The 24534-nt window shown below is 39.8% G+C and overlaps 2 protein-coding genes across 2 annotated transcripts in view; one reads left to right on the top strand and one right to left on the bottom strand.

Moving 5' to 3' along the window:
- The first annotated feature begins 1589 nt into the window (after nt 1–1589).
- On the top strand, nt 1590–9969 carry mep1a.2 (meprin A, alpha (PABA peptide hydrolase), tandem duplicate 2). The gene is made up of 14 exons (XM_022212521.2): nt 1590–1652; nt 1737–1761; nt 1849–1902; nt 1997–2034; nt 2112–2187; nt 2275–2392; nt 2562–2737; nt 2925–3146; nt 5188–5334; nt 6432–6647; nt 6808–7254; nt 8445–8615; nt 8698–8902; nt 9647–9969. The coding sequence occupies exons 1-14, from the start codon at nt 1590–1592 to the stop codon at nt 9795–9797; spliced, it is 2109 nt and encodes a 702-aa protein (XP_022068213.2). The 3' UTR covers nt 9798–9969.
- A 156-nt stretch (nt 9970–10125) lies between these two features.
- Nucleotides 10126–24534, bottom strand: part of adgrf3b (adhesion G protein-coupled receptor F3b) — a 29881-nt gene continuing 15472 nt past the window's right edge. Inside the window, exons 2-13 of the mRNA XM_051937022.1 lie at nt 24181–24333; nt 23402–23554; nt 19586–19816; nt 18176–18409; nt 17894–18034; nt 17261–17451; nt 16592–16777; nt 14743–16050; nt 13389–13430; nt 12639–12668; nt 12482–12555; nt 10126–10613 (exon numbers count right to left, since the gene is read on the bottom strand). Coding sequence (XP_051792982.1) covers nt 12490–12555; nt 12639–12668; nt 13389–13430; nt 14743–16050; nt 16592–16777; nt 17261–17451; nt 17894–18034; nt 18176–18409; nt 19586–19816; nt 23402–23554; nt 24181–24333 — 2735 coding nt within the window. The 3' untranslated portion in view covers nt 10126–10613; nt 12482–12489. The remainder of the gene's footprint in view (nt 10614–12481; nt 12556–12638; nt 12669–13388; nt 13431–14742; nt 16051–16591; nt 16778–17260; nt 17452–17893; nt 18035–18175; nt 18410–19585; nt 19817–23401; nt 23555–24180; nt 24334–24534) is intronic.

The following is a 24534-nucleotide window of genomic DNA, read 5'->3' as shown; positions in this document are numbered from 1 at the left end:
TTTCTTCTCACATTCTTCAATTTGTTTTCATACTTGTCTTCTTGAGTCATGCCCAGAAATTTTTAATTTTTATTGGGATTGAGTGCAGATTCTTGACTTTAACAGATATTTTGAATGAGACATCAAAAATAAAGTGACTGATGAAATATCAGAATTTAATGGTTATTTTTCCAATCAGAATTCCTCATCACTCAAGATATTTTCTCCTCTGTCCTCCTCACATCTGTTTTTTACAGCTAAAATAGAAGGAAACAAGGAGACATGTGAGCAGAATAAAGCTCCCAGTGTGATCACGCTAAAACAAAGACTATTAAAAATATAGCATCAAGACCTGAATCATCATTTACCCTTTAACCTGTTCAGTTATTCAGACAGATCTGCTTTGTGTCTATTGAGGGCTGTTTGAAGCAGTCTGAAAACAAACGACTAATCATGACTCAGTAATTACAGTAAGATTAGAGGCATCACCTTCTCACATGGTTCATGATCTGTCTACATCCATCACCCACAGAATTAAACAGAGCTGATAACATTCAGAATGTTCGGCTAGAAAATTCTGGATCCTGGCATGAATGTGGATGTTCCTTTGACACGTAGCACCATCCATCCATCCATCCATCCATTATCATCCATCCATCCATTATCAATCATCCATCCAAACATCCATCCATCCATTATCATCCATCCATCCATCCACCCACCCATCATCCATCTAAACATCCATCCATCATCATCCATCCATCCATCCAACCATCCATCCATCCATCCATCCATTATCATCCATCCATCCATTATCAATCATCCATCCAAACATCCATCCATCCATTATCATCCATCCATCCATCCATCCACCCACCCATCATCCATCTAAACATCCATCCATCCATCCATCCATCCATCCATCCATCCATCCATCCATCCCAGTGATGCTGTTAGACAGCAGTGGACAGCCCCAGCAGGACAATGAGTCTTCAAACCTCAAAAACTGCTCTAAAACAACTTGAGGAACGCAATAAAGTGTCCAAGCTCAGCCTCCAAACCCGGCAGATCTCAATACAACTGGACCTCCATGGGATGTTCTGGACCAAGCTGGATCTTTGGAGGCCCCATCCAACGGATCTGCTGTCAGATGCCACAGGAAACCCCCAGAGTCTCATTTTTGATCACTGTTTTTGAAATCTAAGCAATGCACATCCCTGAATTTGATGTAAGTCCAAAAATAAAGCTGTAAATTGATCCTTTAATATCAAAGAAAACAGTTGTGATAACAAACAGCTGATAGTGGATCTATAACTGGGCACTAGAGATGAGATAAAGGACATAATGTACCAAACCAGCGAACAACACAATTATCAGGTTTATGGACTTTCAGATTCACTCAGCCTCATTCTGTTTCTTGTGGACAGAGCTGCTGGTTTACTGCCATCACGACCTTGCAGAACCACATGCCAGTTTTATGAGTGACAGCGAGGCCACGTGCAGGATGTCTATTACTTATTAAAGACTCTGATCCTGATCAAAGTTCCTGTCCAGCTGCTGTCTTTATGGACATGTTTACACTGGCAGCAGATTCCTCTGCAAACACCAGCATGGGCTCCAGAGACAGTCTGAGGAAAATCGCTGTGTTGATCAGCGTCTTGGTGATTTTAAAGGTAAGGAATATATTTCCAAATATCTGAAATCACATGGGAAAACTGTCTCTGCTCAGGACTTTAAGAACTTCTCTTGTGTTCTAGGTGCAAGCTGCTCCGACACTCTCTGGTTGGTTTCTGTGAACTCTTGACTTTATGTGCATGACGAAAGCTCTATGTTCTCCTTCTTTGTTCTAACACTGAGTTTCTCCTTCAGGTGATGATGCAGATGCAGGTGAACTGAGAAATGACATACCTGAGCTCAACAGAGGTATTATTTTTTAAGCTTTCTGATGCTGATATAAGCAGTGATCTGTCACTACTGGTGTTCATTTTGACTAAAACTTCCTTTTTCACGTTGTTAGGGCTGGACCACCTGTTTGAGGGGGACATCGCTGGTAATGTGAGTGTACAGAGCATGGAAAAACTGTCTTTGTAAAGAACCTAAATTCAATATCTGACCGCTTTTGATGCATACAGCCCAGCAGAAATGCAATCGTTGATCAGACAAGAAGGTGGAAGTTCCCCATCCCCTATATCCTGACGGATTCTTTGGGTAAATCGTGCACCATTGAATACATCTCTACCAACATGTAATCTGGTAAACATGCACTGACTTGGAAACTGTTTTTTCCTATTTCAGATCTGAATGCTAAAGGTGTGATCCTCCAGGCTTTGGACGAGTACCGGTTGAGGTCCTGTGTGGATTTCAAGCCCTATGAAGGAGAAACCAGCTTTATCTCCTTTGCTAAATTCTCTGGGTGAGCTGTTGGAGTCATTCTGGTTGTTGCTCAACTTTATGGCTGTTAAGTAATCAGACTCAAGACATTATTGAATCAAAGATTAGAAAATGCTGATGCAATAAATGGTCATGAAACTAAACTTGGCAGCTTGTTAGGATGATTTTTGGGTTTTGTTCCAATGATCCAGATGCTGGTCGTACGTTGGAGACGATAGAGTAGGTCAGAATCTGTCCATCGGGGCCGGATGTGACACTAAAGCTATCGTGGAACATGAGCTCCTCCACGCTCTGGGCTTCTACCACGAACAGTCGAGATCAGACAGAGACGACTACGTTAAAATATGGTGGGACCAGATTGAAGAAGGTGGGCTAAGCTGGTTTCATCTGTTTTATTCAGGGGAGTAATTTTAGAAATACTGATGTTAGGAGTCTCGAATCTTCCATGAAAACTCCACTGAACAATCTATCACCAACTAAATGGGAACAATCAACAAAACTGTTTGCTTTTAACATCGTGACCTAAACTGTTACCTAATGTTATTTCCTTACAGGAAAGGAGCATAATTTCAACAAGTATGAGGACGATTTCATCACTGATCTGAACACGCCGTATGATTATGAGTCCGTCATGCACTACAGACCGCTGTCCTTCAACAAGAATGAGAGCATCCCCACCATCACCACCACCATCCCGTACTTTAATGACGTTATCGGCCAGCGGCTGGACTTCAGCGCCGTGGACATCACCAGGCTCAACCGCATGTATGACTGTGGTGAGTGTTTCTGAACATGACTGGTCAGAGACACGCTAGTTCACATGTTTTTAGGAAAGTGGATCTAAATCTGTGCTAAACTCCAGTTATGCATCATCCTAAAGCTGCTCTGATCAATATTTATGATCATAATGGATCAACCTGTAACATGAAAGGCTTCCTGTAGCTCAAACCCAACAAGAATGACTACAAAGTCATTCCTGCTCAGATTTCAGATGATTTTCAGTCATTTAGATCTTGATGCTTCCAGTCTGCCCTACTGTAAATCACAAGTACAATAATAACCTCTGATAAACCCACTACTCTCACCAATGAGCCAAACTTAAACAATTACAAACCAAAAGTCTTTCTTAGGAGTTGGTGGAAAGCTTAAAAGAGTGAATGTTGATCAGAAAGACAAAACCTGACTGAATGAGCACAATGAATACTAGTAATACCATAATACTACAGTACTTCATGTGACTGCATGTACATGGAGGCATTTGTTGATTCCTACTGTATTTGTCCAAAAATATCAGGTAATGATGTGTCAGTGTTGTGTTTTCAGTTTGTTTTGTTGCTCAAATGCTGCAGCTTTAAACCACAGTAGAAGGATTAATTAGCTAAAAAATACAGCCGTGGCTTCACTAAAGCACAATCAGCTGCATGGTTCAGTCTCAGAACTTATTGGGACTGTCTTGTGTCTGTCAAGTCCACCTCTTTCCGTTCAAAGGACGTGAGGAAAACTCAATTCAAGTTTCCAACTCAAACTTTTATTTTCCTTTTAGTTGGTTGGTCGTGTTATTGAAATAGGTTGTAAACCTTTAAAGACAGAGAGTTAACACCATCAAACACAGAATCAAAAAGCTGACATATTAACCATTTAAATGAATCAATCACTTAAGCCTTTTAAAGCAAATAAAGAATACAATTCTACAATTCTACAATTTCATTTAGCAGACGCTTTTGTCCAAAGCGACGTACAACACAAGCAAGAATTCAGACATAAGGAAAAACCTGTAGTAAGTGCAAAAGTGCTTCAAATGCGATTGGTCAAAGGTGTTGCCATCAAGTTGCAGAAGAATTGCCAACACCCCCTCCCTTTATTTTGTGTGTGTTTTTTTCAACTTTGTCAGCGCTAAATAAGTGCTGGGTTTTGGACCACCTGACTTATTCTACCCCTCAGGTGGAGTCAGATTAAGTGCCTAGGTGTTCTCTGAACAATTGAGTCTTCAATTGTCTCTTAAAAGCAGAAAGGGACTCAGCAGAACCTAATTTTTACTAAGTGTCCACATTTTAAGCCTTTTAAATTGAATAACGAATAATCAACATTTTAGTGAAGTTCAGTAAAGTTTTAACATTTAACAGAACATATATATATTCTATATTTTTACTTAAACTCAAAATGAAATATCTTAATTCAAACTCATTAGACATAAAATCAATGAAGTAAATGCTGCAATGCTTTCATTAACCAATCACACAGCAGTTAGCATAAACCTGACCACATCAAGAAACATTTCAAAACACCAAGAAAGCAAACAAACATTTCACCAACCATTGGCATCTTTGGACTGAATCCATGAGTGGACTTGGATCTCCTTTGTTCTTTTCTTCTTTCTTTCTCCTCTGAAGATTGTTTGTCTGAATGCCTGAGCTTCCCCCAGTCCAGTGATCACAGATCAGGTGTCAAGCACCTCTTTGCCGCTACTGGTGCATTCTGGGAAGTGTAGTATTTAGTCCCATGTCCCAAGATTCAGCTCAACGGTGTCTCCTTACAGCATTGGTTGATATAAAGTGACAACCTGTTTTACAGACTTCTGGCCATTATAACCAGTGCAGCCACAGTTTCCTACAAAGACTACGCTGGTTTGGATTATCAGGAATTATTACCAATATTTGGATTAAAATAAGAATCATTTACTGGTATACTGAGTAAAAGCAGTGTTTTTAACAACCAACTGCACAAAGAGAAGCAATGCGTGATGACTTCATCGTCCTCCGGATAAATTCACGTTTTTGCAGACAGAAAGTGTTTTCAGTTGATGATCTTCTGTTGCAGCCAACTCTCTAACTCTCCTGGACCAGTGCTCCTTTGAGCTGATCAACATCTGTGGAATGATCCAGAACGAGGACGACAGCGCTGACTGGGTTCAGACGCTGAGCACTCCGACCGATACCGATCATACACTCGGAGGACTCTGCAGAGGTACAGAGAAAAACAGCTTCAACAATCACAAGCCTTTATTTATACAGCACCCTAAACACAGAGGTTATTTTAACAGGCAAATTGTGAGAAAAGATACAGGAAACAAACCATAAAAAATATTAAATCTAATTAATCAAAAGGAGTAATGTGAAGTTGTATAAAGTGCATATAGATTTATATAATAAGTAAAACTGTCAGACTTAATAAAAATAAAAGAAATAAAAACATGTAAGAGATAAAGTATTCATAAAGTTGCAAAGATAGAGGCACAGACAGTTTAAACCAGACTTTATAATGACCATGGGTACTTAAAAGCAATAAAAGAAAGAACAGTCTGTAGGTTTCTGTAAAAATGGTTTAATTTGGGTCAAAAATTCGAAGTGGTTAGCATTAGCTGGTTCTAGCAGCAGAACGGATAAACTCCAGTTCACCTCGTCTGGACTGAACTAACTGACCGGTAAAGCAGATAATCAACACTTTCCAGGCTTCATATTTAGGAGACTGGTAGAAAACAACCAGGCATTTAGAATTTTGATTTGGTTGATTTTTCGTGAATGTTCTTAAAGAAAATATTAGAAGTTTCACTTTACATATTTTTAGAATTTTTTTGGGAATATTTTTACACATTTTTTGAAAATATTTACAAGAATTCTCTTGCCAAATTTGGGGGATTTTTTTTAAATAAAACTTTTAAGGAATTTTTGGAATTTTCTTCCTGAAGATTTTGCAAATTTTCAGAAATTCGGGGAATTTTTTTTGCTGAAGTGTTGGATATTTATCAGACAATATTTTAAATGAAGACAACAGGAGGGTAAACTGAGCTGTAAATGTCTGATGGTCTTCTCAGGGAGGCCAGTAAGGTGTACATTACAACAGTTCACCCCACAGGGAGGAAAACATGGAGGAGTTCTTCTAAAATGTTGCTTACACACAAAATTTCTCAGTTTTTTGACGTTTTTAAGGTCAAAATGAGGATTTAGTGATGAATTCGAAACAAGAAAATCACAGGAGCAATTATAATTCTTTCCTATTAATTCATTCAGAGTCATGTCATTCCTGTAACTCATTAATCAGAACCTGCTCCTTCCTTCTTCTAGATTCTGGATACTTCATGGAGTTCGACACGTCTTCTGGTGCCGTTGGCAGCAGTGCTTTGCTGGAGTCTCGTATCCTCTACCCCAACAGAGATCAACAGTGTCTTCAGTTCTTCTATAAGATGAGTGGATCTGCTGGGGATAAACTGGTGATCTGGATCAGGACTGACGATGGGACAGGATCAGTAAACCGTGTCAGGAAGATCCACACCTATACAGGTATTCTGCTCTGGAATCTTTCTTCTTCTTCTTCTTCTCTGGAATGCTAGAGAGGAGTTTGTGTTCCTTCTTTCTGTGCCCATGCTGTGGTTGGTTTGACTCATTTTAAATATAAATTACAGCATCAATAGGCTGGTAAGCACCTGCTTCTGCCCCTCAGGTGATGGAGACGATGTCTGGAAAATAGCCCACGTTCCTCTGAAGGTGACAGAGAAGTTCCGTTATTTCTTCCAAGGCATCAGAGGATCGACGAACTCCTCGGGCGCCATTTTGATCGATGACATCACTCTCTCTGAGGCCGCCTGCCCTGCCGCTGTTTGGCAAATCCACAATTTCTCCACCTCTCTCACCTCAGTTCCTCCCGGCAGCAACCTCACCAGCCAGTGCTTCTATAACTCTGAGGGCTACCGATTCGGCCTCAGCGTTTACCCCAATGGAAGAGAAGACGCCTACAAAGACTACGTTGCCATGACGTTCCACCTCTGCAGTGGGGAGAACGACGGCGTGATGCAGTGGCCGGTTGAGAACAGACAGGTCACCATTGTTGCCATGGACCAGGATCCAGACGCTACGTTGAGGATGTCGTCCACCAGAAGCTTCACCACAGGTAGGACCAGGGCACGGTAAGAAGGTTGGTCCATGAAGATAGTTCTGCTTTTATCACGTAAGACTTTCTGCTCCACCCAAACACAGTGGATGAATGGAACCTTGTTTGTCTCTCTCTTTTATGCCAGAAACCGTTTTTATGAGAAGTTTTTCTTTGGACAGACAGCGGTTCCAAGAATAACCCATAGAAATGAGAGATCTATCTTCAAAATACGTCCATTTAAACAAAACTGTATTCTTATAATTGTATGACTTTGTAAAACTTCAGAGGGAATAAAACTTAGAATTAGCAGTTTTGCAGTATACAACATGTGTCTGCGATGGTTAAAAATAAATTAGCTGATCTCATATTAATAATAAAGGTGAAAATGTTAGTAAATCATCTAATTCTAGTAACTGAACAGCTGGAACTCCAACATAAAGTACAGTTATGGTTACAGACTCTCTCTCCACTCCATACATTCATATTTTGAGTGATTTCATTTCCGAAAACAATATCCATCCATCCTCCATCCATCCATCCATTCTCTATCCACCGCTTTATCCTCACTAGGGTCATGGGGGGTGCTGGAGTCTATTCCAGCTGACTCGGGTGAAGGCAGGGGACACCCTGGACAGGTCACCAGTCTGTCACAGGGCTACATATACAGACACACAATCACACTCACATTCACACCTACGGACAATTTAGAGTAACCAATTAACCTCAGCATGTTTTTGGACTGTGGGAGGAAGCCGGAGTACCCGGAGAAAACCCACGCATGCACAGGGAGAACATGCAAACTCCATGCAGAAAGATCCCAGGCCCAGGCCGGGATTTGAACCGGGGATCTTCTTACTGCAAGGCCAAAGTGCTAACCACTAGACCACTGTGCAGCCCTGAAAACAACAACAAGATGAATTTGTCTTATTTTTAAAAGTGCTCTACAGATATTGCAATAATATCTTCATCTTGAACTCCTTTGACCTCAGTAATCCTAGCAGACCTACTTGGAAGTTGCAATTTTATGGGTTCTTTGAAGCAACATTAAAATCTAAAAAGTTGCATTAGTTCATATTTTTTAATGAAAACCATAGGAACAGAATTGTTTGTAGAAATGAACCCACAGATTCTGGTTTCACTCAACTCTACAGTTCACCTCAAACACAAACATGCAGAATTCATCTGTCTTTTCTTTTCCTGACTATCAGATGCTAATCCTCGCTGGAACAAACCAACAGCCACATCTGGAGTGTGGGACGCCAGCTGTGAGTGTTACCGGACTCCAGACTTCGGCTGGAGCACCTTCATTTCCCACCAACAGCTGCGAAGGAGGAGCTTCCTGAAGGGAGACGACCTGATCATCACGGTGGACTTCAATGGTGATGATTATGACAGTCTGCTCGGCTGTAAAATGCAGCTGGTTTGATTACTTTTATATTATATTAACCTGCCTTTCTGTAGATTTGACCCACCTGATTAAGACTGAGGTTCCCATCCGACCTCCTGCACCAAGCGAAGACGTCCCAGAAGACGAGCCAATCATTGAGGTTGAATTTCAACCAGAGGCTCCAAAACACAGAGAAGCTCGAGCTGTGGATCCCTGCTACCCGAACCCATGCTTTAACGGAGGCGTCTGTGTGGAAAGTAAAGGGGAAGCCTCCTGCAGGTCGGTGTTCTTCACCAATCATCAACCAGAGACTCAGATTGTCCTTTAAAAGACCACAAACTGGCGTCAATCTGACATCTGGGACACAACTCTAAACAACGCTCTGAGTTAAACAAGATGTTAAATAGAACATTCATGGTTGAAACGGAACATTTTTCAGAATTTAAGAGGTTTAAAAGATAAATTAGATTTTTTTTTGTCAGTATTCCCAACTTGTTTGTCATTTTGTGAACAAAAGCTGGTTTATTAGCCCAAAGTCTTGGACATAAACTGGAGTGTTTCGGAGTTTTCATGTTAGTGATGTTTCTTTTGGAGACCCAAAGCTTTCATTTTCACATTTCTGATTCCGTACGTGGTAAACACACGGCTGTATTTCAATAATTACGGCTCTGTAGAAGTGCTGGTCGACTCAGAGTTTACTAGTTTGTAGAGGACAAGGCTCGGTGTTTCCCCTTTTATGTAGGCTTTATGCTATGCTAAGCTAATCCCTTTATATTGGTAATAAAGTACGTGATACTAAATCTTTTTAATGAAAGAAAATAAGTGCATTTGCTGTTTATTTACATGTAAACATACAGATTGTTTTCAGTTTTCTAGTGGAAACATGGATTCATTCCTTCCAGCTGAGTGACACAAGACTTTAGGCAAAGAGAATCATTCTATTTATTAAACTCCAGCTCAGAGCAGCTACTCACACTATGAGGAACATTCTTCATATTAAAACCAATCTGTGCTGCTTTCCAGGTGTGCAACCAGCCAGGCCACCTACTACACTGGACCGAGGTGTGAGGAGCTGAAGACAGACAGAAGCATTGTGGGAGCTCTGGTCGGAGGCGCTGCAGGATTTATTGTCCTGGCATTGGCCATTTTCACCGTCATCAGGAGAGGACAGTAAAGCACTAATGTGTCCTCAGCATTCATTCAGTGGTAAAATATAGTTTCAGGACTACAGAGATATGTGTAATGTAAAGATTAATATAATGTTTTATATAAAAAGTACTGAATATGATCAATAAGTAGCCCAAGTTGTAAGTTAACCAGGAAGAAAACCTCCCAACAACCACAGATTTCCCTGAAATTAGAGAAAACTTCTGTCAAACTAAGAATGTTTGGGTCCTGTTTGTGAGTTTGCTTTGTTTGTGTATTAAAATAATTGTATATAATCTGCTAAATGGATTCTATAATGTAAAATGTAAGGTTGGAAATAAAATTCTCACCACGAACAGGCTTTATGTCGTTTATTTTTATTCCAGCTTTGTACATATTTTAGACACACACAGGCAGAAGTATGCAGGTTATGGTTGAAGTCACACAGTATAAATTTACAGACTGTCCTTTAAATAAATACACCAAACAAAGAATATTAAAGATGGATTTCATTCTTTATAAACGAGCACTAGAGTCCGTGTGCCCAGAATCTGTAACATCTAATCAGATCGTTTTTTAGAAGTTATATAGTCGATCTCCTTAAAGCTACACAAAGAATATCTGCACTTTACTTAGATTACAAATGAGGGAAAATCAGCCTCTACTACTAAGACAATGATTTATATTTAAATGTGCTGTCAGGATCAACTCAGGATAATGATCTAATCAACATTTTACTTGGGTTTACTACAACCACCTCCACCGCTGTAAGAACTGAGATATGTCGTCTGGTAGATGCGTGTGGAGCGGCACACACAGGAGCTGCTGTTTCCGTCTCCACAGTCTGTAAAGTAGAAATGCTTCATTAATGAATTATAAACTCAGCAAACAATTAGATGTAACCTGGGATAGTTTGGTCAGACATGATCGTTTCTAAAGCAGCGTTTGAGAATCTTTCTGGGAGACAAACTGAACAACATGACCTCAGAAACAGCAGAAAGTTCAAATGTTTAGAGTAAAACTGAAACCAAACAGGTGAAACTCTTATTTTATTACAAAGTCCCCACATTGTTCACTGCTGCAACTGAATAAAGATCACGTTTTATTGCTAAATAACCGATATACAATAAAAAAAAAACATTAATACATGGTAGCAGCAGGAGCCTCAGGATTGCATTTTAAATCCGGCAGTGAAATATCTCAACATCTATTGAATGGAAAGGCATGCAATCTGAACGTATCAGAATGAATTTGGAGATCTTCCAACTTTTCAGTCCCACCCTGAGGGTCCATTCCTGGTTTTTGAACAATTATAGGGTTCAAAAACAGATAAATTTCCTGCTTCTGAAGGTAAAAATAGAATAAATTGTTCCAATATTTTAACTGCACTCTAGATGTTGATGAAATCATTGGTTTCCATTAGAAATGATCTGGTTCTTTAATATAAAGACATTAAACAGCAGAAAAACATCAGATCAGATCTTTTAGGTCGACCTTGTTTGATCTGAAAGTGTTTTTTGACCTGTAGTCCAGTTTTTCTGACTTGCACCTTTAATTTAATTTAAGTATTATACACCCCCTGTCAAATGAACGAGAAAGTGTCCTATAACTTTTGACAGGGTGTGTAAGTACCACTTCTGCTGCACAAAAACATCCCATTGCAAGCCTTTATTTCTCTGAAAGTGCTGCATCTGCTGTGATTCAAGTTTTCAGAACTGAAGATTCCTTCATTTCCATCATGCGTTTGTATAAAATCAAGCATGAAATCTGGTTTCTTCTTAACCATCGGTGTAAATAAATGAAGGTTCGTTCTTCATGCTGCGTGTCTCTGACTCCTATAGGGTTTAGGGGTCTACTGAACTAAAATGACGATAAAAACGTGACTTCTCAGGAACTATCTTTAAAGAACAGAAACAACATAAATATACTGGACTGTAAAATGATCAGACAAACAGTATAAATACAGAACAGGGATGAAACGCTTCCAGCAGTTGATCTACGGATGGACAGACTTGGTGAACCCTTAACTTCTCATCAGGTCAATATTGTATTTGCTCCATGTCTCACTTTCTGACCAAATACATGCAAAAGTCAAGAACTCCATCAGCCTCACCTTTGCTTTGGATCATTTGGATGTGTTTCCATTTTAGTACTCTAACCAGAAATCTCTTTGTTGTGGAAAATATGGAAGCTGTGAACCATCAGGTTTATCTCACTGTCACTGTAAACACGATGTTCACAGCCAGTGGCTTTTTAAAAAAATTATTATTTATTTAGCCTTTATTTAACCAGGTCAGTCCTGTTGACATACAATGACCTCTTTTTCAACAGCTCAGTACAACATCAGACTGTTGACTCCTGTCCCTGGTTACGACTCTTACGTTCCTCTCTACGTCAAACACTCCACAGTGTGAACTTTATTAGTGCACTGATAAGGAAAGAAACTTCTTTAGTTAACAAATCTTCACTGATAAACCCGTCATCACCGGGTTTTGATTAACGTGAAAAATAAAAAAATGAAAAATTAAATTGTACGTGAAGTTAACAGGTTGAAAGACAGATGCAGAAACAGAAGCTTGTGCAGAAACAGAAGCTTGTACAGAAACAGCAGCTTGTACAGAAAAAAATGCATGTAGAGCCTGGAATAAAATGCCTTTTTACTGTGTGTGTGACTGGAAATGCAGACTAATGATGACATTTTGTAGGACTGACCTGTGTCTTCATTTGTCTTTTGTGTTTGTAGTTGAAGTAAAATTCTTTGAGGTGTCGCCTCCTCTGGATTTTCCCTGCAAATGGACACAAAGACTGATGATGCAGTTTTCATTCAGCTGTCATTTTATGGTGTAAACCTGTGAATGGATGTACTCACTGTTAAGATCTTTATGAATTCTTCTCTGACCTGATAGAAAAAAAGATAAAGAGATTTTATTGTTATTGTGCAGAATTACAGCGAATTTTGTCTGAAAGAACACAAGAATTAGCAACAGTGCAAATAAGGATATAAATAGATAAAAATACTAAATCAAAGTACTAGACACAAAGTAGAGTGGTGGCGGTTGATAAAGAGGTCAAGTGTTGCAGGAATAAAGTAGAGATCTTATTGCACAGATGAGCCGGGGGGAGGAAAATCTGGGTGGGGGTGTGATGGCGACCACAGCTCTGGGGAAGAAGCTGTTTTGCAGTCTGCTGGTTTTTGTTTGTTGTTTTCAGTAGACAATAGACAGCAGACAGATTCAGTAGACATTAAATAACATACAGCAGTGTTTTTTGTTGCTTTCCAATACTGATGAAAGGTTAATTTACTTTTGGCTTTTTTTGGACAAGAATCTACTCCAAAAATCTCTTTCATGTCAAAGTGAAAACAGATTTCCACAATGTAATGCCAAATTATTCAAAGTGCTAAATGTAAAATAAGTGACTGCACTAATCATCCTTTTAAAGTCAGTATTTAGGCACTAGGCCTGTTGGAAGGACGTTTCTATAGGCGCTGTAGTTTGTGACATTTCTGGGCTCTGCTGCTTTTCTATTCTTGGATGTTTTAAAGTATTGACCAGCTGAAGGGTTTTCAGTATATCAGTAAATATACAGAGTGTGATATCTGATAAAGTGGAACACCTACCTTCTGCTCTGCAAAACATCCTGTAATCAAAAGGAAAAGTCCCTGCAAGAGAACAAATCAGACGTAACAGATTTCAAACTGTTTCGGTGTAGATTTATGTGAAAAATGTAAAACTGAACACTTTAAAAGCACAAATCTTACAAATTCCACGCATAAACAAACTCCATTAACTGTCTGTGTCTGAGGACAACAGTTCAAGAAGAAGTCTAATCCATATACAGGACATTAAGGAATTATAAATTAAGGAACAGAAAACCAAACCTTTCAAACCTGGATTGAATTGTTCCTTTACTTTGAATGCTAAATGCTGAGCCATACCTCAGCTTTACTGATGCTTAGTTGAATTACCAGATATAAATTCTGCACATTGACTGTGAGCCGTTAAATTCAGAGAAACCTGTAAGTATTATTTGAAGTTTGCAGAAAAGTACATCACCAAGTGACAAATGCACTAATCAAGTAATGAGTTTGTAAATGATTGAACCAAGTGACAGAAAACAGTTTAGAGTTCTTCTTTAATGTACAATCATTAAAATTTAACATTTACACTCCTAAAAATCTACAAAAATATGTGCAGCTGATTTAGAGGTATCGTCTTTTTTATCCTGTTGTTTGCTAAAATGATTCCTGTGTTAGTAATGGGATGGCTGCAGAGATGTGGTGGAGTCACTTCTCTTGAACTTTAGCAGACGACACACAAAAGGCTGTAAACAGTCCTTCAGACATTTGCAACTGGACTTTAAGCAGTTTTAAAGTGCAGGTAGAGAATGACTGCTGATGAAAAGAGTCCATTTAAGGCGACATCCACACAAATACATAAATTGGATTTTAAAACATGAAGTCAACCATTTTAGTTCAGTTTCAGAATTAATATCATTGCTCCCTAACAGGCTTGAAATGAACTATTGGTAGATGAAGTTGATGTCTTTGTTTCCTTTTGAATAACCATTGAATAACCAATAACCACCAAGTCAATTCATGAATCTACATGAAACGGTGATATCTGAACCACTGTTGAGGTCAAATCCCAAAGAGAACTTGGATTTCTGCGGCATTGTCTCTGAAAGTCACAATTTCTGCATTCAAGAAGTTTTAGTCCTGAAACGTTGGTGTAGTGGTGTGGACACTAGTCCGTATACGTGGCGTTAGTTATGCATTGCAAAATAAAACATGTCCTTGTGGATGTAGTCTAAGTTACACAGAGCTAGGGATTCAGATTAGATATAGATGACATTTGGGAATAATACCCTTATATTTCAGGCCTATAATTGGCACCAGCAAAGACTCTAAGTTAAGGTATTGGAACTGATAATGGCAGTGAAAACACTCAGGGTGTGGGTTGCTTTCAAATTACCTGGAAGGAATTGAGAATGGTGAAACTGTAGTTAGCCACCTCAAACATGGGGTTATCAGGCTCCAACATGAGCAGAAAGAAGCCGATAATCCACGTTACTCCAAAGATGGGCGTTAGAATGAGCACGACCTTCAGGATGCCTTTGGCCGTGTCCTTGTCTTCAGTCTTGCTGCTGTCTTGAACCGAGGACTTCACCAGAGTAACTATGACGACCACCATAGAGAAGAGATTCGTCATCATGATGGTTCCCACTGGGATGAGGAAAGCGTGCATGGAGCCCTCTAAGAGTCTTTCAAAAACTAGCCAGCATGTTTTCTTGTCATAGTAGGCTCTGTAGGTGTATTTGCAATAGATATAGCTGGACCCAACAATTAGGATTGGGACAACGTAGCCCAAGATGCTGGAGAGGAACATGAAGACTCGCTTCCTCAGTGGGTTGAATACGAAGATGAGTTGGTGGACAAGCATGACACTCATGCACAGCATCCAGGTGAACATCGCCAAGTAAAACAAGTGCTTACAAACAGTCAAAACAAAGCACGTGGTGTCAGAGAGAGACTCAGGAGAGGTGGAAGCCAGGAAACTGCAATCAGCAAGCAAAAGGAAGACAGCGATGTTCACTATAGCTGTGTGACGGAAATGTGAGAGGTTGCTTTTGACCACGGCCGACCACACTAGAAACTCAATGGCCAGAAAGAGCAACAAGGAGAAGACGGACACACTGAGGCCCACAGTGGTGATGGTGTCCAGGGTCTCCGTGGAAATGTCGCCTTTGGCCATGAGGACAGAGAACGCCGTCAGGTGGTGGCACTCACACCGAATGTTTTCACCATCACTAGAGCGGAAAAAGCATCCTTCATCTGACCAGTCACTCTTCTTGACATCCCAGAAGACACAGTGAAACTTTCTGTTTGACTTTTCTTTCTTAAATGGGAAGTCCAGTTGAATTTCTAAATCTGAATCGTTGTTGTTATTCAGCGTGGCTGACAACAAAAGGTCTGTGTGCTCTGTTTCATGGAAGGTGTTTTTCAATTTACCCATGAGATTCTTCATAGCCATGATCTTCAGTATTCCGGTGGTTTTGTTCAGGATCACGCCAATGTCAAATAAAGACATGTTACAGTCCTTAATAGTGCAGAATTTGATATTTAAGTTCTCACTGATGAAACTGTTGCTCTTGTTGACATTGATATTCTTCACCAGACCTTCCATGGCCATGAGGTAATTTGATGACATGGAATGACGAACCGAATTGTTTACCCCGCTCCAAGTGTTGTTCAACATATTGCTCGCTGCATCGACCAAATCCTGAAACAGAATAAATAAAACAATGTGGTGAAACATTCAGTCAAGCAGCCCAAATCCAGCAGCAATCTCCAGATTCATAGCATGACACTTTTCGCCAGTTGGTAGCCTAATGGGTCTGAAAAGAAGTGAAGGGATCTTAGCTGGAGCATTTTCACACCCAGAAACTACCCAAAATCAAGACAAATCTTCCACTGATGCTATTAGCTGCCTGTGGATGAAAGCAGAAGATTTCGTCAACAGTTTGTGACAGCTGTGCCCAGTATTGGAGGACAGAGAGCTTTGTGGAAACTTTGTCAACATTTGGAGACAAAAATCCTCAGCTCAAGGTCTCACTCATAGATAGATAGATTTCTCCCTTTGTGACGACTGTACACATGAATTTTAATAGAGCTCAGTTGTTTAAATTGGTTCAAGGCTCCAACTGAGTTCATGTTTCAGTAAAACCACCCTAATGACCAGTGAAATGTCTTTCTATATTAAAGTTCCTAGTTGGACCTTGTGTTCAGAATTAACTAACCCTAACCCTAACCCTAACCCTTACAGGTAGGACTTCTTCTCCCAAGCGAATTTGCTTTGAAGCCATGGACATCGTATCCAGAATGCCGATGGAAGCGCTAATGTCGGCTTCCTTATTGCTGGAATCAGGATCAACTGTAGAGCTGTTCTTCAGGCCTTCAAAGATGTTCAGAGCCACCTCCTGGGTCGCTCCCAGCCCCTTCAGGAAGTTCTAGGGAAAGAAAGCATTAAGGTACAGAAGAGCACGAGTTAAACCGCTACACAAAGCACAGGACTCTAACGAGCTATATACACACACACATGGACAAAATTGCTGGAACCCCTCAGTCAATGAAAGAAAAAACCACAATGGTCACAAAAATAATTTGAAAACCAGTAAAGTCAGAGAAAAGAAAGAAAAAGATTAATTAACATGTTGACTGAAATAAAAACAAACCATAACTGTAAAAATGTCCATGTCAGTTATCATTATTTTTATTAATTGCAATTTATTCTTTTAAAATATGTGAACATAAAAATAAACTGAAATTAAATCAGATTAAATTCTACCAAAACTTTGATGACAGAAGTGACCATATAGAGGTGATGTGCTGTCACTGCCTCAGGATCCTAGTGCCCCCCCCTCCCCCAGTAGATACTGCAGTTTCAACAATTTGAAGCCTTTAGATTGTATGAGAAGGAAAGCCACACTCACGTCAGCTGCATTCACAACTTTCATCAGCTGTGCATTGACACAGTTGGAGAACACATCCATCCAAACACGACCTTCACTACAAGTCCGGGACCTGTAGCCGGTCCGGCCTTCAGGACACGTCTGGTTCAGGACCGTATCACCTGCTGGGGTTACCGGCCACAAGTCCTCTTCTTCGCAAAATCCTTTACCAGCTTGAGAATAAAACACAGAGAGGAGACATAAACACAGATGAATTCATACGTGGTACTAAAGTTTCCATCCACTGGTACAGATTGAGGACATCCTTGGTTGACTTCACAATCAGTCCTAGAACTTTGAAATGATTAGAAGGAATCACTGAAACACATAAAAAAACAATCATGAATTTGGTTCTTTCTTAGATCTAGTACAGGTCCTCTGCAAATATCACAATATATATACAAAACTATGTGAGAAGTATACGGACAGTAACTTTAATAATCAGCTGTTTGCTGCCAGTGGAACGGTTGATTTACAGAAAGTAAATGGAATAATGAGGGTTTCCTCCACATCCTTCAGGAAACCCTGAAATCAGTTTCAGGAATCACTGAAAGCTCAGGTGTAAATGACATCTAAGTCAAAGATCACACAGTGGAATATGTGAGGATTAACTACCGTAGATTACTGGAATATCCACTCTTGCGGTCTTTGTTTGTCCCTTCCTGTTTTCAAAAGTGATGTTGACATATTGTGGTTCGGAGGTTTCCTGGCAGCTGATGTCAGCATTGAAGGTGTATTCCAGCTGTTCGCCATTAGCTGAAACAGAACATGGATGTTAACCTGGAAGTTGTTTTACTCATGAATTCTGCAGAAATACTGTGGTTTTAAATCTGTAGTAGCATTAATCAGCTGTCTGGAGGCAGAGAGGACAGAAGAGTGACTGCAGGTTTTTCTTACTTTTGTTCTGCAGCTCAGATTTCTGATCACCGTTGAGACTCCACCAAACTTTGTAGCTCTCTGAGCTTTTAGGAATGAAGGCTGTAACTTTAATCTGGGAAGAAGGATTTCCATCACACTGCACCGTCAGAGGGTCGATCTTCAGGGTGATCACGTCAGGAAGCAGCGCCACCTTCAGGCTGATCCTGGCAGTGTGGGCGATGGACCCAGTTAAAAACTCACACTGGTATGTTCCTGTAGGGAACAGAAAAGAAGGAGAGGATCTGTTTCTAGTAAACATGTCTGTTTAAAAAATACCAGGAGCAAAGTGACTGACCAAAACAAATTAAAAATAAAAATAACGATCTGTGCTGCTCTGGAGTCTCGTGACAAAAGAGCTTTTTCCAGGCTACAAACATTTTGTCTTTGGGTTTAACCATCTGAACTCATGGAAGGCTGTTAACTTTTAAAAATCACCAAAATTACTCCATTTATCAGAGTTAGAAAAAATGCTCACATTTTATTGATATTTCATCACAATCACTTTATTCTACATGCCCCCCCATTCAAATGTCTGCCAAAATTTATCATTTGCTCAAATCAGATCGTGTAAAAACCAAGACTTCTGTGAGACCCTAACCATAACAGGTGTGGAGACTAATTAAACATGTGAACGGTGAAATATCCACAGTCTGCAGAGTCTCCAGGTTTTATCTGGTCTTCATCCTGAATGCTGAAGACCTGTATGAGAAGCTAGATAAATAATAAATAAAAATGTTCTGAAGGAAACACTACTGAAGAAAACAACAGGATAGGATAGAAGTCATCAGTTGAAGAACTGACTCACCTTTGAACTGATGGAACAGGCACATTTTAGTGTGAAGATCTAGTCCTTATCACTCAGTATAAGTATGCTGTGCCTAATAAAGTGGTCGGTACGTGTATACGCCTGTTTTAGATGTTATTAGTCAATCAGATGGCTGCTCCTCCACCTCCACCTAGTAGTCTCTATTGGCTGTGATTCCATTTATTGGTGGAATAATAAAATGATCAACAGAAACAAACAAAACTGCTGGGTTAGCTTGAGAAAATGGCCACAGTTTCAGATAAAATACACTCTGCTGCTACGTTCAGCAGATTTTACAGAGCTCCATTTAGTAGGGTTAGGGTTTTCAGGGTTCACCAGAGATTTTTCAGAAACTCATTTACACAACAGGGAGGTGAAAGCAGAACCAGGCTCAGGGAAGGCAGCTGTCTGCTTGGACCAGTTGGTGGGAGAGTCAGAATTTATCAGAGTTCTTCCTGTTTATCAGTGATCTCACCTGAAGATTGGATTGCAATCTTCAGGAATTCACAGGAGGCCCTACTGGTCTGATGATTTAATGGTTCTAACCTCAGAATAAGCTGTCAGTGTGAAACCTCAACACTTGCCTTCCCAGATGCCCGTCAGTTTCTTGAGTTTTAAAGAAATACAGGACTGGTAGTCAGGTGTTGCACAGTTGAGGTTCTGCTGCACCACGCTGCCGTCATTGAGCTTGAAGTACTCGTTGGGTCGACTCAGACTCCAGCTGGTGTCGTCCACCGTCTCATTCAGGAAACATTTCAGCTCAGGCTCAGACTGGTAGCACACTGCAGAGCTGGGTTTCTCCACCCTCACTAATCCTGTCAGAAACAACAGAAGTATGCAGGATACCTTATGAAGAGGCTAGGAGCAGAGCTGCAGCCTTTCAGTGGTTAGAGGTCCATTAGAATTCCTCATTCATTTATCCAAGAGCAAAGAAGAAAGAAAAATGTGTTTACTGCAGATCTCCATAGTTACTCAGCTATCTCAAAGTTTTATCTGCATCCAGATGTGGAAATTCCATGTTTAGCTCCAGGATCAAATCATCAAAATCCATCCATCCATCCATTCTCTCTACACCGCTTTATCCTCACTAGGGTCATGGGGGGTGCTGGAGTCTATCCCAGCTGACTCGGGTGAAGGCAGGGGACACCCTGGACAGGTCACCAGTCTGTCACAGGGCTACATATACAGACACACAATCACACTCACATTCACACCTACGGACAATTTAGAGTAACCAATTAACCTCAGCATGTTTTTGGACTGTGGGAGGAAGCCGGAGTACCCGGAGAAAACCCACGCATGCACAGGGAGAACATGCAAACTCCATGCAGAAAGATCCCAGGCCGGGATTTGAACCGGGGATCTTCTTGCTGCAAGGCCAAAGTGCTAACCACTAGCCACTGTGCAGCCCAGCATTAAAATCACTTTTCTCATTTTATTTTTTAAATTTAAGGCTTAACAGGCAGCCAAATATCTGATTTCTACATTTATATATCCTACTTGAAACAACAGGTTTATTGAAATGAGTCCATTGTGAATCCACAAAAATACCGACAATGATCCAGATTCAAACAAAGAATGGATTCTGTAAAGCGTCTTGAGACAATTTGACTGTAATTGACGCTATATAAATAAAATTGAATTGAACTGAATTGAATTCTGTGATCTAATCTAATTTCAGATTCTCATGAGGTTTAGGGTTAACCCTAACCCTAAACCTCATGTTTAATTACCCAGAGGCTAGAAAACACAGAAATTATCAGCCGTCACACAAATCACATCTGTGGAGTGTTTATACCTTCTACATTTAAAAGATTCCAGACAATCTCATGTTTTTCTACATAAGCAATAATGTGTGAAACTTCATTATTTTCACTGATATGGAAAAATTATGGATTCTATTCTCTGCATTCAGAGGAATCTGTAACATCAATAACACCTCCAAACTTTTCTGTATTTTATCCCTAACTGTGGAATCAATAAAGGCTCATCTCATCGCAACTTATCTCATCACATTTCATCATATCTCATCTTGTCATTTTATCTCATCTCATCTTGTCTCATCTCATCATCTCATCTCATCATATGTCATCATATCTCATCTCATCATATCTCATCTCATCTCATCTCATCATATCTCATCGTATGTCATCATATCTATCTTGTGACTTCTAAAGACCATATGAGACTCTTCATCATTTTTCAGGGTCAGTGACAAAAATAATGATTCTTTCAAGAATAAAGTCAGATGACACATTTGGACATTTGGGTTTTTTCTCTGATGTTTTTTGGTGAGAAAATGGAAAATTTGAATATTTTCTGAAGTGAAACCTTGTGAAGGAACAACCTCTGTTTGGTGGAGCAGTTAAGTCTTCGTAGTCAATAATATAAAAACTATAAAGACAAAATATGAGCTGATGCACTGCTTTCTGTAGGAAGCCAAGAAGGACCGTTAAATATATTATAAAAGCATGTCCAACGACCAGCTATGCAAAAATCTTTGTCTTCAAAGAAACCAAAGCCGTCAGATGAATGCAGGGAAATAAAAGTACAACATTTCCTTCTGAAATGGAGAGGAAGTATAATTTAACATGACATGGAAATACTTGAGTAACATTGCTGAAAAGTAAACAGAAAAACAACTTTGCTGTTCTAAGTTCTCGTGCGTGACAAAATTTACTTCAAATCTCATCATCTAGCTAGACTGACGTGACTTTTTAAAAGTTTGTTCTTTGTAATGTCTTCTTGTTTTTACACAGACTTGAGAAACCTTCACTCTGCAGACTGTATGAGCCTGGGATAAAAAAAATAAAAACCCTCTAGAATCTTGACTGTAAATCTGTGTCCAGATCCATGAGAATAAACAGCAACACTTTTTACTAACCTTGTGTGTCAACAGTAATTTTGGCTTGGAGATCGCCTTCCAGTGTATTCACTACTTCCTGAAGTCTAGCGGTGCTGAATAAGACACTGACAGCTGCCTCAAATTCAACAATGGAGCTGGATCTGGAGAGATGAAAGTAAAATAAACGGTTACAGACAGAGTAAGTGGTTGGCTGACCGCATATCTACATGGAAAGCTGCTATTCTTCAAACGGTATCATTTAAACGTGTGAAAACATCTGATAGCTGGTCTGTAATCTACTGTACAAAATGGTAATGCTAATAAAAAGTGAGTGAACAAATCAGCAGGATTACATTAGGTCCAAAAACAGCAGGTCACAGAGTTTACCAGTAAATCTGGAGTCACTGTAAATTCACCTCAGAAATGTCAGCTTTCCTGCTGCTTCGACAGATTCAAACTTGCCTAATGAGCTGTTAAACAAACCATGACAACAAGTGAACACTACGTCAGCTGTCTGCTGACAATCACATGATTGTGATTCTACTACAAATCCACTGCTGAGGACTTATCAGGACTTGATCCGAGGACTGAGCAGCCTTGGAGGAGGACTGCTCTCTCTGAGTGTTTTTCTTCTTAGAATAAGTAAACTATAAAACAACAAGTAAAATAAAACAACCAGAACTCACAGCAAGTGTCCACCGTGTCTGCGTTCTAAAATTACAGAAAGAAGGAGTCTGGAACAATGCATTCTGGGAAGTGTGCCTTGTTTCCTTTAAGCTGAGTTTAGTTTGAGTTCAGTCTCAGCTGTTAAGAGAACATGTGTTTTAGTTCTAAAGTGGTGTTAAAGTGAAAAAAGACATTTTAAACTACAATAACTGTTGAGTTAGCTAAACTCATTTACTTACATTAAGTCAACTCCATTATGTTTTATATTGTTCTTTTTTTAAAAATAATCTCACTTTAATGTTTTTCATGAAGTCCAAGCACCTGAGATTTATACCTAAATAATGTATATGATCAAATACACCACGGGGTGGAGTTGTGGTTGTAACTCATTAGTAGATTTTAATTTCACACCTAAAGTTTTTGGGGTTTTTTAAAAATTCCATCAAATTCTTCAGATCACATCTGATTAATCAAAGCAAGCAAAACAAAACACAAAATGATCACATAAATGAATAATATCTTTGTAAAGTACCTGTGACCGGTTATGTTGACGTACTGCAGACCATTCAGCACTTCAAATCCCTGCTGAAGCTTAAAAAAGAAAGCGCTTGAAGTCATTCATATTTTCCTGATGTAAAGCTGTAAACATTTCCAGGAGTACAGTATAATGGATATTAAAGAAGTACCGTGTCAGTGTGCTGAGCCTCCCAGGAGTTCGTATGCTCCAGGGAACCATTCAGGAAAACTGCGTGGATGGAAAAGTTAGTTCTCAGAAGACTGGTTAAAATTAACAAGAGTTTTCATTCATCAGCTAAAGAAATAACAGTTTCAGACTGTAGTGAGTCTTTTTTCCACTAATTTACCAAATAATACAGTAAACTTCTGTTACTTGTGACTTTGGCGATGCAGAGCGGAACGATGTGGGAAACGTTGGCCGTGCACTCCGTCTCACGGCAGCAGTTGTAGTTGTAGCACACGGTGTTACTCCAAACGTAGCCGGTGGAGCAGTTACAGGAGGACTCATCGCCAATAAGAAGACACTCTGGACACACAAGTTACACCACAAACATCCTCTGATTCATTTAAAGTCTTCATCTCAGCTCTTCTGGTTTCTATTTAATATGACGGACCAACGCCATCACACAAGCAGTATACGCCGATGGACAGCTTAGATCGCCATGAATCCGCCGGTATAAACCACTTTCAGATGTGATTACCACAGCGGGTTTCGTTGTGAGCAACACGAAAAACATTTCGTGGTGAGCGGCACGAAAAACATGACGAAATCGTGTTGGTGCGCACGAAACCGAAACAAAAATTTACGTGACAGTTTCACGAATCCCCGTGAGACCGGGTTGGACGGACAGTAACTCTGAAACACAATCAAACCAGTTGTTCCAACAGTAGATTCTGACTGCTGCATATAAATACGTCCCCTTTAAACTTTGGTGGAGGATTGCTTTCATGTGCATCTTGGATCAGTGCATCTCACTTCTTTCTGTTGGATTTACTAAAACCTATATATATTTATATATCTATTTATATATATGCATTAGCTAAAACTTTGACTGTTGCTTTAAGGTCTTTGCTGTGTGGTAAACGCTATTCCTTCAATAAGAACTGTTTGTAAAAATAACCCAAGAAAGACAAAGTGTTCCAGAAATGTACCTGCCATCAACTCGCTGCTTGCCAGGTTCACACTGTAGACATCTCCTTTGCTGCCGTTCACTTGGATGGCGACTGTTGAGCTGAGAATGGACAGGACCGTCTGGGCCTCCAGCGTGATGTTACTCTCCACCACCAACTCTGCCATGTAGACATCTTCAACAGCAACATGGGATATTTTTATCTCATGTTTTTGTATTTTTGAGGTAAGCAGCAAGTTAATGTCTACAGAAGCACATTGGGTGTTGTTTAGAGGACATAAAGTAACTCTGAATTTAGCTTGCATTAACGACATGAAATTACCTGATTTCAGCTGAAAATATTTGTTCTGACATCGTGTTGCTGTTTGTGTCATGT

The sequence above is a fragment of the Acanthochromis polyacanthus genome, chromosome 16 (assembly GCF_021347895.1).
Source record: "Acanthochromis polyacanthus isolate Apoly-LR-REF ecotype Palm Island chromosome 16, KAUST_Apoly_ChrSc, whole genome shotgun sequence".
Taxonomy (NCBI): Eukaryota; Metazoa; Chordata; class Actinopteri; family Pomacentridae; genus Acanthochromis; species Acanthochromis polyacanthus.
Note: the sequence above shows the minus strand (reverse complement) of the source record. Positions and strands in the feature narration are given on the sequence as shown.

What these genes read in the sequence shown, in the direction of transcription:
- mep1a.2 (XM_022212521.2), top strand. Translation starts at nt 1,590, where the DNA reads ATGGGCTCCAGAGACAGTCTGAGGAAAATCGCTGTGTTGATCAGCGTC. An exon ending in AGGGGGACATCGCTGGTAAT is followed by an intron (nt 2,035 to 2,111) that starts GTGAGTGTACAG and finishes TGATGCATACAG; the next exon opens with CCCAGCAGAAATGCAATCGT. An exon ending in GAAGATCCACACCTATACAG is followed by an intron (nt 6,648 to 6,807) that starts GTATTCTGCTCT and finishes TCTGCCCCTCAG; the next exon opens with GTGATGGAGACGATGTCTGG.